The sequence below is a fragment of the Capsicum annuum genome, unplaced genomic scaffold, assembly GCF_002878395.1.
Source record: "Capsicum annuum cultivar UCD-10X-F1 unplaced genomic scaffold, UCD10Xv1.1 ctg83390, whole genome shotgun sequence".
NCBI lineage: Eukaryota > Viridiplantae > Streptophyta > Magnoliopsida > Solanales > Solanaceae > Capsicum > Capsicum annuum.
This window is the reverse complement of record NW_025894259.1, coordinates 713,869-733,192: the sequence shown is the minus strand read 5'-3', so window position 1 is coordinate 733,192 and position 19,324 is coordinate 713,869. Positions and strand designations below refer to the sequence as shown.

General features: G+C 32.5%; 2 protein-coding genes across 4 annotated transcripts in view; one reads left to right on the top strand and one right to left on the bottom strand.

Moving 5' to 3' along the window:
* LOC107858691 overlaps positions 1-1,224 on the top strand; it is a 6,217-nt gene extending 4,993 nt beyond the window's left edge. Inside the window, exons 1-4 of one of the 3 annotated variants that reach the window (XM_047406095.1) lie at positions 7-527; positions 683-772; positions 856-909; positions 1,007-1,224. In XM_047406095.1, coding sequence (XP_047262051.1) covers positions 293-527; positions 683-772; positions 856-909; positions 1,007-1,044 — 417 coding nt within the window. In that variant the 5' untranslated portion in view covers positions 7-292 and the 3' untranslated portion in view covers positions 1,045-1,224. Of the gene's footprint in view, positions 1-6; positions 528-682 lie in introns of those variants that run through there. The other 2 variants (XM_047406096.1, XR_007051837.1) reach the window with 2 other exon arrangements.
* A 111-nt stretch (positions 1,225-1,335) lies between these two features.
* Positions 1,336-13,451, bottom strand: LOC107858689. The gene is made up of 13 exons (XM_047406093.1): positions 13,218-13,451; positions 10,888-10,933; positions 10,699-10,796; positions 10,564-10,626; positions 10,236-10,463; positions 10,050-10,136; positions 9,904-9,966; positions 3,940-4,044; positions 3,504-3,845; positions 3,324-3,409; positions 2,310-2,512; positions 1,984-2,197; positions 1,336-1,690 (listed from the first exon to the last, which is right to left on the bottom strand). Exons 1-8 carry the CDS (start codon positions 13,366-13,368, stop codon positions 4,025-4,027), a joined length of 756 nt encoding a protein of 251 aa, XP_047262049.1. The 5' UTR covers positions 13,369-13,451; the 3' UTR covers positions 1,336-1,690; positions 1,984-2,197; positions 2,310-2,512; positions 3,324-3,409; positions 3,504-3,845; positions 3,940-4,024.
* Between the last annotated feature and the right edge of the window lie 5,873 nt (positions 13,452-19,324).

The window sequence follows — 19,324 nt, the reverse complement described above, 5'->3', positions numbered from 1 at the left end:
TACTGTTATGTTGTTTTCACCATTTCTTCTTTCTTACCAACTGTACCATGTAGCTCATGTATGGTGTACAAAATTTGAATTTGTTATTTTTGATAAAAATTAAAAGTTAACTGAACAGTGAAATAAAGTATCATTGCCAAGAAAATTGAACTGAAAAAAGTGAGTTTAATTCGTGGATCTAAATAAGAAAAACATAGACGCATGAAAAATATGCATATCTTATAAAGATTATGTCTGGTGGTAGAAATCAATTGTCACTTCGTTTCAATTTGCAATATACATATAGTAAATAATGGTTTTGGATTTGCCCACTAATATCATTCCTTTCGTCTTTGTTTCTTTCTTTAAACAAAATCTACATATGAACGTTCGATGTATACAATTGAGAAAAAATTCCAGAAGTCACGCCTTTCTTGTAGATCCCACAACTGCCGTCTCAGAAAGAATCACATCAGCTAGCTGCAACTCTGATTTTCCACAACAAACTGCTCTCACCATACGAGAATTACCAACACTTCCTGAAAAAGGTCTTCCTTATTATAAAGTCAATGCTATCAATTTATTTTCCCTAGACGATATGTGTCACACTTTATCGATGCGTGAATTAAGAAATAGAAATTAATTTAGAATTATTTTGCTTTGAAAATACACCTTTACACATCATTTGTACTTTCTTTACCAGCTTCTAGCTATCAAATTTGTACGAATGAACCCCAAGATAATTTAACCAGAGGGGAACAAATATGTAGTTCTTTGTCCATCTATGAAATAGGTACGCCTTCTTTTTACATTATATTTTCCGCTATGGCATATGATATTTGTTGCATTACTATAAGCTGTGACTTTCTATATAAGGGTGCACATCGGGTATGTCTACACCACATGTTGCAACCTTAATGCCAACGAAAGGTTCGGGCTAATTCACTATTAGAATAACAAATTCTATTATTGTATTACAGTTATCTTCTCTTTTAACAAGTACTTGTTGCATTTTTTAAATATTCAGGTCATACGCGGATAAAAAAAAGTGTCCTGCTATTATAGAACAACGAAGTGAGTACATTGCTCTAAAAAAAGTTCTGACTGTTTATATTGTAATGCTAAAAAATTTGAATATGAATCTGGCGGATTTTGTTGCAACAATGGCTCAATACGGCTAACAACACATGAAATGCCACCTGAATTAGCAAAAGTATACTTTGCTGAGACAGAAGAATCTGAACATTTTCGCACTTATATCAGGACATACAACAATATATTTGCTTTCACTTCACTTGATGTAAAATATGATAAAGAATTAGAAAAAAAGAAATTGTGGTATTTATACATTTAAAGTTCAAGGACAAATTTATCACTTTATAGACGATTTAATTGCTTTTAACCAAAAACCTAAAAATTTACAACTGTACTTTTACGATCATGAGAATGAGCTAGCCAATAGGATGGCTTGTTCGACAAAAGTCGATGAATCAATTGTGCAAAAATTGATGGATATCTTGAAAGTGAACCCATACGCTATATTTCTAAAATCTCTCTTGAATGTTCCTCAATTAACAAATTTTTACATTACCCTTAAATGTGACTCATCCTTAGATCAACGAACATATAACTTACCCTGCGCATCAGAGGTTGCGGCAATATGGCCCGAGGAAAATGCTACAGGTTGTATCTCTGCACCACATATTCGAATCTACACTCAAAGTAATAGAGCTCAATTAGTAAATTATTATTATGGATGTTATGAGAGAGCTCAATTAGTAAATTATTATTATGGATGTTATGATCCTCTCAGTATCCATTAACTACATTAACTAGTGTGGTGTTGCCCGTGCAAGGCACGGGCCCAACAAATTCCTTCCCACGCGTACAACATGCCAAAGCTCAAAGTCGTTTGATCCCTTTACCAATCGTAGAAGATGACTTATTCTATCTCCTTGCTATCTCCATTGGTTGAACGGGGGGTATCAGAAGATCTCTGCTTACCTTAGCCTGTTGAGAAATTAGACGTCTCATCAGCTGCATCCATTTCAGTTGGACCGTCGAGTAGCATGGTGGTGCATTTAGATATCTTGATAGAATACCTCTCTGATGGAGTGTGTGCGTCTATCGAGACACCAAATAAATTCATCGGAGTTGGAGCTTTCCTCGTCAATTCCAAACTTTTTCATATCAACGTCATTAGATAGGCCATTCTCAGCTGCAGAAAGAGGAGCTCACAAAAATTGCAAATGAATTTACAGAATCTGATTGAAGTCAACAGTAAGAGATAATACTTTAAAAAAAGAGAGGAAAGAATGAAAGAGAGTTACCATTGCAACCTCCAGGCCAATATTGTTTGGTGCAAAAGCCATGTGTTTGCAAAATGAGACTTGATCGTTAGATCAAAACAGTCGTGGAGTTAGGATTTTCACAAAGGAGGTGACCAGTGGTCCGGCTCCCATACCTTCAGGTGATCAGCGCATCAAGCCTAGCAATAGCCACTGGGCGAATGGGTCTCTATGCTCACTACAATCTAGTCAGAAAAGTTGATCAAAGAATCAATCAAGTATCAAAATAAAAGTAACAACTTATAATTAGTAGCACAAAATATAGAAGCTAAATTATAGAGAAGTTGTTTCAGAGACAGGAGCTCCTGTTGATATTCTTATAATGTAAAACTGACCGATCTCCAACAGTCATTGACCAAAAACAATAACTTTCTGGAAAGTGTGTACTCCACAAAAACTTTCTAGATAAAGATTTCTAAACTCCTTATTCAAAGACAAGAGAGGTTGAGGCAAAATCATCCACAGTATTAAGAATTCTAAAATTGTTAAAATTAGCAGAACTTAGTCATAGCTTTATGGACCAAAAAATTCACACAACAATTACTTCATAAACTTGAAACCATTCAAAAGCAGGGCAGGTTATTCAGAATTATCAACAAAGAACAACACAATAAATGCGACCAAATCAATCACCTCCAAATCAATACCAAACATAGAATCTCAACATACATTTACATCAAGAAACAATTGATTAAAACCTCAAATACCCAATTCAGCAAAATCAATTTCAAGTGTTGCACTATCAAGAAATTAGTCAATTTACTAATCCATCAATAAAAAGACTTGAACTTTAGCCCCCCCTCAATCTCCACCCCTCAAAAAAATACCAAAAAGAGCTTACAACAAAGGGGCTAATTTTTGCTTATTGGAAGAAATTTCTGCAGATATTAAATAAGCCAACATCTTCAAAATGCATGAATAATTAAGAAAATAGAAGTAAACTTAAGCAAGATATTGACATCCTCAGAGTAGCAATTTAGATGAACTAAAGTTTACCTGGAGTGCACTGATTATGATACGATTAACTCCCACCAACATTTTTCTCCCAAATTCTTCATCCGTCCTCTATGCAGATTTATCCTCTACATCAAGAATATTTAAATCACAAAAAGGTGAATGCATGACAAATAATACTTTAAAAAATCCTTCTGATCATGTGGAAAAATAAATACATACCTTGAATAATTTGATGAGTTGGGATCTTAAATAGGCCTTGACCATCAGTTTAAATGATGTCTTTAAGTATCTTCAAAGGAATGCTATCAGTAATGGCTTTTAACGGAGGTTTTTGAGGCAATTTGATTTCTTCTTCATAAAGTTTAAGTACTTCCTTACTGGTATGAAACTCATTAGGTGTGTTATCAAACAACGCCTTAAACCCTGGCAGAAGTGTTTGCATAATGGATATTAAGGACAATGTCAAGAAGTCTGTCATCTTTACATGACCAAATCGCTCGTCTCTTGGGACGTATATGTCTAAGCTTATAAGCAACGGGATGTTGCTGTCGGAATTAGGATCTGGAGAGAATACAGAGCAATTGTTAAGACAATTTGAGATTGACTATTATAGTTGTTGAATAACAAAAATAGATAGTATTGTGAGTGTCCTAACCTATTTTGGTTGGGTTGCAACCTGTCCTGCCTCTTTGAGGTTAACGATACTCAAAGGATTCTCCAAGGATAGCTTTGGCATACTCTTAGCCTTTATCTGGTTTACCTAAGTTATTGTAACAAAATACAACTGGTCCTTCACATAAATGTTAACATAACTGAACACAAAAACATCTTATTTGCTCTAGTTTTTAGACATTTTCCAAGAAACAGATGCTGTGAATTCAATTTTATTGTAATATTTAAAACAGACAGATAGAAACTCTTATTTGAATTTCCATTTACAAGTTACTGTAAGTTTAAAAATCTAGTCCCTTCCATTTTAGATTTCAGGAAAAAAAAAGGAAAAGAACAATAACGACAATAATATATCCAACAAAAAGGAGTTTGTTTAATTTTTTTTTAGAGCTTTAGTGTAGCGGGATGCCCCTTTTATTTGAAGTAAGTCCATCCATAGTGGAGGAATTCTGGTCAATTTTTTCTAAATATGACCTTCCCCTCCCATAAAGAGAGTTTCTTGTTCCTTTTCTAACAAGGATGATGAGCGACAATGACATGAAACAAGAAAGAACGATGAACTATAATATGAGCTTAAGTTAATAAAAGTGATTTAGTAGCAAATGTGGGTCAAACCCAAAGAAGCTATTAAAGGAGGAAGACATGTCAATATGGAGTGAAGTCAGACAAAATGAGTTATTGAATAAGAAAAAGAATGGAATACATGAGAGCTGCATAACCTGGATGATAAATTAGGATAAGCAGCTTCAACTCTAGTTGAAAAGGCGCATTTTTCAGCAGCAGCAGAAAGTTGCCAAGGAAAGTTTCACAAAGTAAATAGAAGCAAAGGCATCATTATCTAAGGTATGATAAGGCTTTATGGATAATTTCATCGTACACCACATTGTGTTGAATGATCATATCATTACTTTCTGCTATAGGTGGACGGATTAATATTTTCACACATTTTGAAGTTTTGGCCCTTGACAAAGCTACATAAAGTTGACCATGTGAAAAAACAGGTTCGCATAAATAGATTCCAACAAAATCTAATGTTTGACCCTGAGCTTTATTCATGGTCATAGCAAAACACAATCGTAGAGGAAGCTGCGTTCTTTTAAATTGAACGGGAATGTTTTCATCCTGTGATGTTAACAATGGTATTCTTGGAATAAAAACATGTGTATTCTTAAAATCACCACTTTCAATTTTTGCACTTATGACGTGTTTTAAAGTCACAACATGTTAATCGCGTGCCATTACATAAACCTGAACACGGATTTAAATTTCGCAACAATATAACTGGACAGTTCTCTTTTAAAGTTAACTTATAAGGAGGTAAACCAGGAGGATCTAAAGTGTGTAAAAAATCCTCAAATTGGCTTTGATCATTTGCTTCAGCAGTTTCATCTATTGCGACATATGTTCTAGCTTTTTCTGGAAATTTTGTAATTAACATATCATTTATCTGGTTTACGAAATCATTTTTTGTTGTTAAAATAACACGAGAAGATATCACAGAAGAATTAGAAGAAAATGCATACAAATTAGGATATGTTATGTTAAATAATGTATCTAAGGATTGTTCTACAGTTGTAAATGGAATAATAAGAGAGTCGGGAATCTGAATTTTATTTTCAGAATTAAGTGTTTCTTCTCCGTTTCCAATTCTAAGCAAATATTCACAAAATGTTGGATCATTTCTTGCGCGCATATTTTCAGATAAATGCAATTTCTCAAGCTTATTCCATATCTTAGAATATAATAAGCTTTCATAAATAAAATCTTCTTTTTCTCCATTTCTAACAACGGGAAGAGTTTGTCTAAAGTCACCGCCGAATACAATAATTTTACCACCAAAAAGTATATCGACATCCATAATATCTTTCAAAAGTATGTCAAGCGCTGCAATCATTTTCTTTTTTGCCATTGATGCTTCATCCCACACAATTAATTTTGCATCTCGAATTAAACATGCAAGTGAACTTTGATTACTCACATTACAAGAAAAGTTATCATCTATCTCGATAGGCATTTTGAAACGTGAGTGAGCAGTTCGTCCTCCGGGAAGAACAGAAGCTGCTACACCAGAAGTTGCAGTTGCTAAAGCTATGAATCCTTGAAAACGAATAGTTGCTAATAATGTACGATATAGGAAAGTTTTACCTGTTCCTCCGGGACCATCAATGAAAAAAGCTCCTGGCTTGTGGAAGATATTCTTTCCATAATTGTATCATCTGACTAAAGTTGTTTTGCATTTAATCTCTTCGACAAGGACAAATCCTCTTCACTAACAATTATATTTCTTTCCAAATGAATGTCTTTTGCATCTTTTGCAATTTCAGAAGGTTTGATATTTTCTAAGACAAGCTTATACTCATTTATATCACGTCCCATAGAATGTAAAGTGTCATTGATATGATTTAAAACCATATACTGAACACTTTTTGCTTCAGTATTGCACAAATTTTTGAAGTCTTCAGATAGTGAATCCTCAAACATTTCCCATAATTGTTTTGGATTAGTAGGGGTACAATATACTAACAATGTAGCAAATAAACGTCTTAAACTATATGGCATTTGATATCCTATGGGCTCCAACATGCATTCAATTAGAATATTGTTGCAATATAGTATCCTCTTTTTTCGACAGATCTCTAAATGTGCTACAAGGCACTCCATTAATCGTGAGAAGATCTTTATATGATTTTGGTGCCCTTACATTCATCAGCAATAGCCTAATAGGCTAAGGTAATACCTTTCTCCTTTTGTTACATGGCATGTAACAACACGTCCAATTACATCACATTTCTGTCGGCGTGTCCACATTTTATCACTTGGAGACCAAACAAAGTGTTCTGGAAATTCTTTGTACAATAATTTCATATTTATAGCATGATCATTCGTTCTATTCATAGCAAAAAATTCAGTCAACATTGTTTTTTGGATCAGTGGATTATTTAGAATTTTATTCACTTTCAGTACTTTTAAAAGAAACAAATTGTTGGCCTTCTAAATGTAATTGAAGATGATACACACTTGGAGTCATTTCACTAATTGGAAAGCGAAATAAACGTCATGCTGCTTCAGGTAGTGAAACCCACCTAGCTAATCGATATTCCTTTATTTCGTCTATTTCCACATTGTTATGTACGGAAAAAGCAATTTTGTCATGTCCCTTGCATATATATTTATATATATATTTCACAACTTTAATATCAGAACAAATTTCAACATTCATATGACAATCAAATTTACAAAGCAAGTATGGGTTGTATGGGACAACCCATGAATATTCATAACATGCTTTCTCACGTATACCGCTTTTCTTGTATGGCGTCTCCTATAAAGTGGGTATGAATTTTTACCTTTTGATGTTTGTTCAACAAACTCTTGGATATTGCGATTTATATAAGCCATTTTTCCCCATACATGAATTCGTAGGATTTATATTACCACAGGGACCATGCATCATATGTTGAAGGACACATGAATAAAGGTAGTGATCATTGGAATCAGGTAATTCAGCGTAGACAAATCTATCATATGATCCAGGTGTCAACAATTTGTATTCAGCAACAAGTATGATAAGAAAATGAGCATGCAGAAGACCAACAACAACAACAACAACAAACCCAGTGTATTCCCACCTGGTGGGGTCTGGGGGGTAGGATGTACGCAGTCCATACCTCTACCTCTGAAGAAGTAGAAAGGCTGTTTCCGATAGACCCCCGGCTCAAGACACGCAGTACCACACAAACACATAGTAAAGCACAGCACAAGGTTACAAGATTACATAACATAAATACGGCACCCATAAGTAATCTAAAACAAAGGAAAACACACAGATTCATAATAAAACATGGGACACGGACTCCTAACAGGAATAAACCCCCACCACGTAGTTCCCTACACTAGCGACTCAGGCTGGCCCTAGTCCTCTGCCCTGATTCGCGTCCTCCAGACCTTCCTATCTAGGGTCATGTCCTCGGTGAGCTGTAACTGCTCCATGTCTCGCCTAATCACCTCACCCCAGTACTTCTTCGGCCTACCCCTACCCCGCTTAAAACCATCCAACGCTAGCCTCTCACACCTACGGACCGGGGCATCCACGCCCCTCCTCTTCACGTGTCCGAACCATCTCAATCGGGCTTCCCGCATCTTGCACTCCACTGGTGTCACACCAACCTTCTCCCGGATGTTCTCATTCCGAACTCTATCCCCTCTAGTCAGCCCACACATCCCGCGCAACATCCGCATTTCTGCCACCCTCATCTTTTGGATGTGGGAGTTCTTCACTGGCCAACACTCCGCTCCATACAACATGGCCGGACGGACTACCGCCCTGTAGAATTTGCCTTTAAGCTTAGGCGGCACCTTCTTATCACACAGCATGCGGAAGACCACGTTTTTGAAATTCTATAGTGTACATAAAAGCAGTAACTTTTCCAAAGATATGTCTTTTCAAAATGTCTACTTTTAGTTCTTCTACTAGCTCTGAATATGCGTGATACCAAATCAGGTCTGTTTTGAGTTTCATCATTCGACAACATATGTTGTTTTATTTCTGGCCAGGATGGATTACATGTCATGGTCAAGAAAAGATCGGGTTTTCCAAAACGTTGTACCAAAGCGATAGCATCCATATATCTGCGACGCATATCCCTCGGTCCGCCAGTAAAACTAACACTAACAGGGAGGAATGTTTTTCTGCCAATTTTGGAAGCTTCTGTTTCACCAAGTCTTAAAAAGTCAATAATACCTTGTAACATATCAATTCGAAATAAGTCTTGATTAAAACTACAAAAATCTAGCCTTTGTGTTTCAAGTTTTATGAACACATCTACTATGAATTATTGAAGTAATCTTCCACAATGTAACATTCCATTTTCATCATTTTCTCTTATCTGAATTTTATAACAGTAATATTCACGGCAAGAAACCATATCTCTTTTTCATTTTCCTTTATTAAAGACTTGAGCTTCCATATCAAGAACTCCATCTATAGAACATATATTTTTTACGCTCGGGAGTTCTTCATCTTCACAATAAGATCGATTTCTTCCTTTAATTCTTTTTATACCACAATGCCAGCCATTTTGACCATATGAAAATAATAATGGATATTGTAATGGATGGATCATAACAACCATAGTAATAATTTACTGATCGAGTGTTATTACTATGAGTATATATACGAATATGTGGCGCAGAAGCAATATCATTAGAATCATCTTGAGTCCATATTCCAGTTATTCAAGATGCAGACGGTAGATTATATACACGTTGATCTAAAGCTGGGTGACATTTAAGTGCAATATAAAAATCAGATATATTTGGAATGTTCATTAACGACTTTATGAAGATGGAGTATGGATTCTTCGAGAGTATGTTCATAATTTTGTGAACCGTTGATTCATTAATATGTGTTGAACATGACATCCTATTAAGTAGCTCACTTTCATTATCATAAAAGTATAATTGCAGATTCTTTGGCTTTTCACCAGAAGGAAGTAAATCTGGTATAAAATGATACATTTGACCCTGAACTCGAAATGTATGTATACCATATCTCTTCGCTAAAGCTTTATCGTAAGTCACACCAAGTGAGGTGAATGCAAACATATTATTGTATGTTCTAATGTAGGTTCGGAAGTGAATAGATTCTTCTGTATTTCCCGTATACAGATCAAATAAGTCATTAGGCAATTGATATGAAACTAACTTAACTGAGCCTTTGCTACAACAAAATCCAGCTGATTCATACTGAAATCTTTTTGCATTGCAAAATTTACAGTTTTGAACATTTTTTAAACAAATATATCTCGATTGATTATCATTAATTTTTGGGCGAAATATTTTGTTCAATGTACAACCTGTATGTTGCAAGCATTATTAAAACAAAACGTCGTGTAACATTGCAGTAAGATAATGAGCAAAATGGCCTTTATCTGAAATTAATACTAACCTTTCTTTGCAGGAATTTCAGGGGTGACATTTTGTTGTCTCTTATATGTATTTGATGTTGAGCCTGAGGAATAAATGTTTAACATCTAAGTGTATGCTTAAGAGACATAGTAATAAGAAAGTTAAAGACATAGTCTATTGCATTACCGCTTTCAAACATAGGAAACGGCTGAAGCACTTGTTTTCCTTTGGCAGAAGAACTCGATAAAGTATTAATTTCACAATACATGCTATCTGTGTGGAAGACAAATATATTGCATGTTAGGTTAATGCAAAACTTTAACTCTATATTTAGACAGTAAAAGGGTAGAAGAAGCAATTTGTCATCCTAACCTTGGACATTGCCAAAAGGAGGCTCTCTTATAGTAAGAGCAACTTGTTTTAACGATGTAGGATTGCGTGGAGATTTTATTTTTTCACCTGGGCAGCCAGTAACTGATTTGTTTTTTTGTAGTTCCAGTTCTTTGGTGCGTCTTTGTAATATCATTGCCTGTTTTCTCTCAGCTGTTATCTTCATATAGGTATCACGCCTTCTGAGTTTCATTTGATAATTTTTCTCTTCTGTACATGAGTTTGTTATAACTATTGTTAGAGCTAAAGATAATGTAAGATTTAAATAAATTAAGGGCTAAAATTACTGTGATATGAAAGTAACACCAACCTTTATTCGAAACAATTTTAGGAGTCACATTTTGTTGGTCGCCAGATGCGGTGGATGTTGAGCCTGAGGCATAACTTATGAAAACCTAATTTTCTGATGTAGTAATGAAGCATATGGCAGAGCTTATAGAATTACCCTTTTCAAATACACAAAAAGGTTCGAGGTCTAGTTTTCCTTTGGCAGATGAGCTGGGTGGAGTATTAACTGCAGTGTATGTGTTTGCTATGCAGAAGCTGGAATATAGTAGATATTAAGTTAGAACAGAGCTACATCGATATATTATGACATTCGTAGAAGTAAAAAGAAGCAATTTGTTATTCGAACCTTCGACATTGATTGGAGGAGGCTCTCCTATAGCAAGAGGGGTTTGCTGCAACGATGCACAAGAATAGTGAGGCTTTATTGTTTCAACGGGGCTTTTACCTACTGAGTTATTTTGTTGTAGCTTTAGTTCTTTAGGGCGCGTCTCTACTGGTGTTGCTTGTTTTGTATCAGCTGCTATCTTCGTATAAGCACTACGTCTGTTGAGTTTCTTTTGACAAATGCACTCCTCTGTATATGGAAGTCTAATTCTTTGCTTGGAAGGCATTTTTTCATAATTCTTTACCGCAAAATGTCTGCATTTAAAATAGTTCATATACGGTGTAGAAAATCACATAATAGGTTATAAACAAAACATAATATATTGGTGTGATGTAGTCTTTGTAAGCATCTGTAGACCAAATAACATGCAGTCAAGACATAATACTTTAATAAACCCCAAAAAATAGATTGCTGGAGAAGTCGTAAAGACAATAGAATATGCGGGATTAGCTCAACAATAGCTAGATTGAGTTCTGTGGGGCTGTCCTCCATAGTCGCTCCCGCAGGAAGGACACCTAATTTTTCAATTCACACCACCAATCCCAAAAGAAATCCAGATAGGCCATAGAAAACAGAATGGTCTGTAGAGTCTAAAATTCGCATACGATGAAGAATTAAACGTAAAAAAACCACAATTATGATAAACGAAAATTCCACACTAAGCAAAGAAAGAAAACAGATCTTTCAAAAGGGTAATTAAGTAACCAAGTCGACATAAAAATAGAATAATCTAATTTCCAACTAGGTATATAAAAATATATTTTGTCAACAGAAAACTAACGTGAACATGCTTATACTTGTAAGAATTCACAGTTGACAAAGAAAAGATTTTGCTTAGCTTAAATGCCATGGAATTAATCGAAGAACCCAAGACACAAACAAAGATGATCTTTAGCACCAACAAGATAGAAATGAAGACTAAGAACTGTTGGGTTCATAGTAATGAAAGTGTGTTGAATGGAAAATGGAGAAATCAAGTGGAAGAGAAAAAATTGAGTTAACACCAAAAATGGAAAGTGTACTCAATTTTGGCAAGTTTACTCTTTCTCCCACATTGGTGGAAGAGGAGAACTTGAGAGTTTATATTGTGAAACACTTACTCGACATGGTAAGTGAGGCAAGGAAATAGATGATGCCTCTCGCCGTCGTCGTCGCTCGCTCGGATTTGGATTTGGTCAAATGATCGATCGATGAGATCTATCTTTTTGTACAAATTTTATTTGACGAAAATCTGATCTGAATGTGTAAAACGCAGGAAATATTTTCTGTGATTTGGACTCCATTTATATGCATATGCAGTGAACTATTGCAAAACGTTCAGCAGATGCAATGTTTCAGAACCGCAATGAACTGACACACTTATTCATGAAATGACATGCCTGTTCAAGAATAGTCACACTATTTGGCCGAATGGACATGAATTTTCAAAAAAGGTAGTACCTTTTAGATAAACCTTGGTCTCTTTTCAGAAGAGGCATCATTTGGCTATAAAAACCTGCTTTCATTCACAGGTTTTGGTACAGAAATTTTCAGATTAAAAAATATTATTCTTGTCTTAAAAATACTCTAAGTGTAATCATTCAAACCGTGAGTGTGTTCGAAGAATCTGCCTATTTGAGGTACCGCTATAGTCGGATTGAAGGTCATTTTATCCTGGGAGAAAGATTCCATAACCTCAGATACAGTGAAGGGAATTATTCTTTAAGGAAAGTCCGTGAATTCGGATGACTTGGCCTTAGTTATTTCTGTTTCATCTTTATTTTCTGTAAAATAAATACACCTCTTGGAAAGGTCTTTTTGATCTTGTGTTGAAGGTATTTAATACTTCATTGTGTTCTTGTTCATACTTGAACTCGAGTTGAAGTTGTTGTTCTATTATACAGATTCTACGTACCCGTATTGTGGAATATAACAAGAACCAAGTGGACCGAAGTCCAAAAACTCAAGTATAAAAAATACAAAGCTTTAAAATTAAAATTCCCACATAATCAAAGAATTAAGCATGAAAAATCGTACAAACAAAAGGAGAAAGCTGTAAGGTCTAAAATTCACAAAAATGAAGAACCAAACAATTACAGATTACAAAGGATACCAGATAGCAATTGCACTCCTTCCATTTAGCCGTACAAGAATTGAAAGATCCAACATAATTTTGTGAATGAAATTTCAATCTAATGCATACTAAATCCCAAACAAAATTACAAATTCAAACAACAGAAAGCACAATAAGTAAAAAGACCACCCAAAAAACGAAACAAATTACCAAAAAACACCAGCAAAAGAAGGCACACCTGGGGATGGGGATGGAGGTGAAGTGCACAGCAAAGAGCAAGAGGAGAGAAAAATAGTTGGAGATGACGGTGAAATCGCTAGGAGAAATGTAGCATCACACGTGTACTGCATATGAGGCTGGAGATGTAGTGGAGACCCGTGAAATGACATAAATACCCCTTGCTTAGCAGCCAAATTTCGAAGAAGCACATATGTTGACGCTATGGTGTGTGCTTCACTGTTGATTCCCAAGCAATGCCCGTGCCCAACAAATATTTTTTAAAAAATTTATTTTAATTATTATGATTTATAATATTTTTTAAAAATATATAATAGATTTTTTTAAATATTTTAAGCTATTAATTATTGTAATTTATAATATTTTTTATGTAATTTTCAAATAATATATATCGCTCTCGCTGTTCAAACTTTTGTGGCATTAATAGTCAATTATATTTTTTAAAATAATTTAAGTTTAAAATTATTGTGATGTATAATATTTTTTCTTCTATTCCAATTTAAGTGTTGTGATGCTTAGATAAACGTAATAATTAATTATGAGTGATATGATAAAGTTACGATTGAAGCAGCGAAACAGACATATCTTAATGACTCACAACAACTAATTAGAAGTGATATAACAAAATTACTATAAAATATACTTGTAAATTTTTTTTGATTAAATTATCATTTTATATCTATTTTACTTTTTTTTTTTATCAAATATTATTAATTGATACAATGCTTAAATAGTCATAATAATTAGGGGAAATAACAGAAACAATACTTCAAATTAAACTATTTCCATGAAAATGGCCGTGAAATTTAAATTTCACTTTCTAGCTATTTTAATTTACTGACTTGTTCTGTACCGTTTCTAAACACCTTCTATACAATTTCTATACATATCTTATATATATAAATATTCTATATGAAAAATTTACAGTTTTGACACACAATTTATACAATAATTGTACATTATTCTACATTATTCTTACACATTTTATACAACAATTATATAATTTTCATATGCTTTCTATATATTTTTTATATATATATTTTATATATATACATATTTGATAGAACTATACAATTTCTATACATATATTTTATATAGATACATATTTTATTTAACAATTATATCATTTTTCTATAATTTAATTACTATTTTTAAACAATAAAAAAAAATAGAATATCTGATCAGTTAAAAAATTTATAGCAAAAAAAAAATTAAAATATTTTTAAAAGGGCCGAATTGCCCAAGTTGAATATTGTATCAGTATTGTATATAGAATATATCAGTATTATATATGGACTCTATATGGACTATGTAGGCTAAAATGACCCAAATTAGGAAATGACTATAAAGCGGAAATAGTATATCTGACTGGCCACTTTTTGAAAAGTTTTCAAACTTGGGCAATTTGTTTTAAAAAGTGTTATAGAGTGTCTTTTTCCCTAATAATTAATTAGGAGTGACATAGTAAAATCAAGATTGAAACAACGAAACAGACATGTTTAATTAGAAGTCATACAACAAAATTACTATAAAAAATACTTGCGAAAAAAATTAAATGGATTTCATATAAAACGTCAAGTAAATTTAACATTAAATATTATTAATTTTTTAATACTTAGATGACTTTATAATAAATTTTTAATATTTAAATGACTTATAATAATTAATTATGGGTGATACAGTCAAATTATGGGTGATACAACTGAGGCAAATATGTCATAAATATTTATTTTAAGTTTTTATTAAATATTATTAATTTTTAAATATATAAATAACTTATAAAAATAACTTATAATAATTAAATAATTACAAAAAAAATTAAATGGGTCCATATAAAACATCAAGTAAATTTAACATTAATTATTATAAATGTTTTAATACTTGAATGAGTTTGTAATAATTTTTTAATAATTAATTAGAGATGACATAATAAAATTATGGAGAAAGCAGCTGATGAAGCAGGCAAGAGAAACAGGCATGTTGACGGAGACCTGCCTGCTTCTCCCACGAATTTCCTCTTATATTATTAATTTTTTAATACATAAATAATTTATAATAATTAATTAAAGGTGATATAGTAAAATCATGAAGCAAGCAGCTGAAGAAGAAGTAGACATGTTGACAGAGAGCTGCCTCCTTCTCCTGTCCTTTTCCTCTATTAGAGAGTAAAATAATTTTTTACGGAGGGGGCAAAGTACAGGAGCTGCAATTACTTGTACAGGTTTGGCTTGTTACTGGAGGTAAATTTCATCCATGGTCATTTAACTTTGTATCTATTATGCAAAAGTTACTTTTCTTTTATTCATTTCATGCATGATCACTTAACTTTGTATCTATTATGCAAAAATCACTTTTCTTTCTTTCATTTTATCCATAGTCATTTAACTTTACTCTTACCATCACAAAGGTCACTATGATCGGATTTTACAATAATTCCATCAGAAAAATAATGTGGCAACCTTAATTAATTCTTAATTTTAATTTAAGTAATTATATAATAATATATTACTCATATCTTGATTTTTTTTATATATGCACAACCCAATTTTCCTTATGAATTATTTAATGAAAGAATACCAATTTTTTAATAGATTAGATTACCTAATGAAGACTATTTTCATAAAAGAAATTTGATTGATATTTTTATGAAACATTTCATAATATTGCATTCATCTGCCAAAAAGATGCATTGAAAAAGAGTGATAAATAAGATAAATTCTTCAAAACACATAAAATAAAAATACATGTATGATATTATTTTTTTTAAAATAAAATATTTTAATTCTTTGAAGATAGATCAACATGCTAAAGATATTTTTAAAATAAAATCTTTTTAATTGTGTCATTGAGTAAGTATTGTCAAAATTTATACAAATAATGTTATATTAACGTACAATTTTGTTAATAAAAGTTATAAAATATAAGTAGTTTAATAGATAAAGAAATTATAGGATATCTAATTTTTATATTTATCAATCAAATTAATTAAACAATATGTAATTCATCAGAAATTAAATATTATAATAAAAACTTTTAAGAGAATTAATCGATTAATCAAACAATTAAAAATATAAAGACAAACTCAATACATAAAGTAGTTTATCATATTATTATGATATACCGAATGCAAAGACTCAAGTGACAAGAAAAAAATGTATGAAAAAAATAATTTTATCAACTACATGTCACAATTTTAGAGGGAAAAAAATAATTTTATCAACTACATACCATAATATTAGAGGAAAAAAATAATTTACCAACACATATCTCAACTTTAGAGGATTTTAAGAATATATGAGTATAATTTATTTCATAAAAATATCAACCAATTTTTTTTAATGAAAATAGTCTTCATTAGGTAATCTAATCTATTAAGAAATTGATATTCTTTCATTAAATAATCATTAAGGAAAATTGTGTTGTGCACATATAAAAAGGGTCAAAGATATGAGTAATATATTATCTATTCACTTAAATTTAAATTAAGAACTAATTAAAGTTGCCACGTTATTTTTTCGATGGAATTATTGTAAAATCCGGTGATAGTGACTTTTGTGATGGTCGGAGTAAAGTTAAATGACCATGGATAAAATGAATGAAAGAAAAATGACTTTTGCGTAATAGATACATAGTTAAGTGACCGTGGATGAAATTTTCCCCTTGTTACTACAACTCACTTTAACATTCATTCATAACAACCTGATACTAATTGGCGAGCTCACTATTCCCCACTACCCTATGCTTTGGTTTGTTAACACAGTTAGAACTAGCAACTCATAAAATTAGATGTCGTGGCATCTTGGTTTTGTCCTTTCTGTTGAATCTGTGTTTTGAAGTGGAGCTTCGAAGTAGTAAGTAAAGTTGCTATTAGACAATCACGAGGATACTAGTTCAAGTGTAAAGTAAGTAATGTTCTTACAATAGATAAAACTTTAGTGTGCGGTCTGTCTTTTTTTTGTTGAATTTGTGTTGGAGTGTATGAGAGAGCAAACTTAATGTCACCAAAAAGGTAAGAGTAGGGAGTATATTGAAAATTTATTACTTCCTTCGTTCCAAATTACCCGTTCCAAAGTGAGATGATACATTTATTAAGAAAAATAATTAATAACATGGCTAGTTTTGAAGGATAATTCCTTCTTCATTAATGCAAAGATTAAAAACTCTCATAACTCTCTCTAATAACTTTATGTGAACATCCGTAAGTCATAAGAGTTAATAGGATATGGGAGTTACTGCTTCATAAATGTACATCATTCAAATGACGATTAAATGTAACTTTGTGAATGAAAGACAATCAAAAGTCTTGAAAGTTACTATCCTTTATGACTTTCATTAATTTAAGAGTAATGTTAATTTATGTACATTAACTCTGTTTGTCTTCATTCAATCTTTTGATGAATGAAACGTAAATGATATACCTATTTAAGGAGTATCATTTGAGAACTAAAAATGCAAGAAGAAAATATAGGAAATAAATACTCTCCCCCCTTCATCAATTCTCTACCGTAATCTTGGCCTTTTATTCTTTGACAATTTTGGGCAATTGGTTTAGGCAACCTCCAAACTTCTAGCCACAAGTGCACGTGTTTGAAAGTAGTTGTGGAACCTTGGGAGCGACTGGCTAGAAGGATTTGCACCGGAGTCGGGCCAAAATCGCTTTCAAGGCAGTGGTTTGCCACGACACAGTGTTTGTGACAACTCTCTTACTATCATTAATTTCATGTTCATATCAATATTGTAGCATTTTTTCCAACAATTTGAAAGCGATTTCCTTACATACAATATTGATAAATGGCTATTTCTTTGAATAAAACTTTTTCTGGTTTGTCAAAAATTGAGCCATTGGATAAAAATAATTTTAAAAGTTGATCAGAAAAACTTTTTATTTTCTTAGAACAATTAGAAGTTGATTATGTTTTGTTTAATGATGGTTCTAATATTATTACTGGTTCTAATACTGTTGATGAATTTGGTAAAAAGAAGATTAAAAAGAATAACATAAATGCTAGAGGGCATTTATTGTGTCATATGACTAATACTTTATTTGATTTATTTTTTATTTACAAATCTGCTAAAAAAAATCTATATATATGGGATAGTTTGCAAAACTCAAAACAGTGGAGGACAAAATGATGCCAAATTTATCTTGCTGAGGGTGATGAAATGATTGCGGCTGTAGTAGTCGAGATGAACCTGGTGTCTAACAAGACTGACTGGTGTTGGACACAGGGGTTTCAAGGCATTTATGCGCCAACAAAAAGTTATTTCATGACTTTGAGGAATTCACCAATGGCATGGTAGACTAGGTCATGTTAATGTTGCTTCTATTAAAAGATTTAGAAAAATGGGATTAATTCCTACAGTAAATATTGATGATATTTCTAAATGTCATGTATGTGTAGAAGCAAAGCATGCTAAGAAACCTTTTAAATAGGTCACTAGTAGAAAAATCGAATTGCTTGAACTAGTACATTCAGACTTAGCAAATTTTAAGAACACCATTAGTAAAGGTGGAAAGAAGTATTACATTACTTTTGTTGATGACTTTACTAGGTACACTAAGGTATACCTCCTTAAATCTAAAGATGAGGCTGAAAGCATATTTTTAAAATTCAAAACATAAGTATAAAATCAATTACATAAAAAATCAAGAGATTTAGACCTGATTATATATGGGGGGAAGTTGTCTTGTCTGCATGCTATATTCTTAATAGAGTCCCCCATACAAAGTTAGATAACACCTCATATGAGTTATGGAAAGGATTTGTCCCTAACTTGAAATTTCTGAAAGCGTGAGGGTGTTTGGCTAAGGTTGATCTACCTAATTTTAAATAAGTAAATGTAGGTTCTAAGACCTTTGATATCGTCTTTATTGGTTATGCTCAAAATAGTGTTGCATATAGATTTATGTCATTAAATGATTATTCTATTTGTGAATCTAGAGATGCAGAATCTTTTGAGCATGTTTTTCCTTTGAAAAATGATGTGCCTAGTGATGTGTAAAATAATACTTTTGTATCTATGTCTGTTAACTCTCATATTAAGCCTGTTTCTGATGATATTGCTAATGAGCATGAAAATGAATTTAGAAGGAGTAAAAGACGTAGA

Excerpts from the sequence above, each read along its gene's own strand:
- LOC107858689 (XM_047406093.1), bottom strand. The coding sequence starts at position 13,368 with ATGTCATTTCACGGGTCTCCACTACATCTCCAGCCTCATATGCAGTAC. Across the intron at positions 10,137-10,235 it reads TCCTTTTGGCAATGTCCAAG|ATAGCATGTATTGTGAAATT; the intron begins GTTAGGATGACA and ends TCTTCCACACAG. Across the intron at positions 9,967-10,049 it reads GTTTCCTATGTTTGAAAGCG|GCTCAACATCAAATACATAT; the intron begins GTAATGCAATAG and ends TTTATTCCTCAG.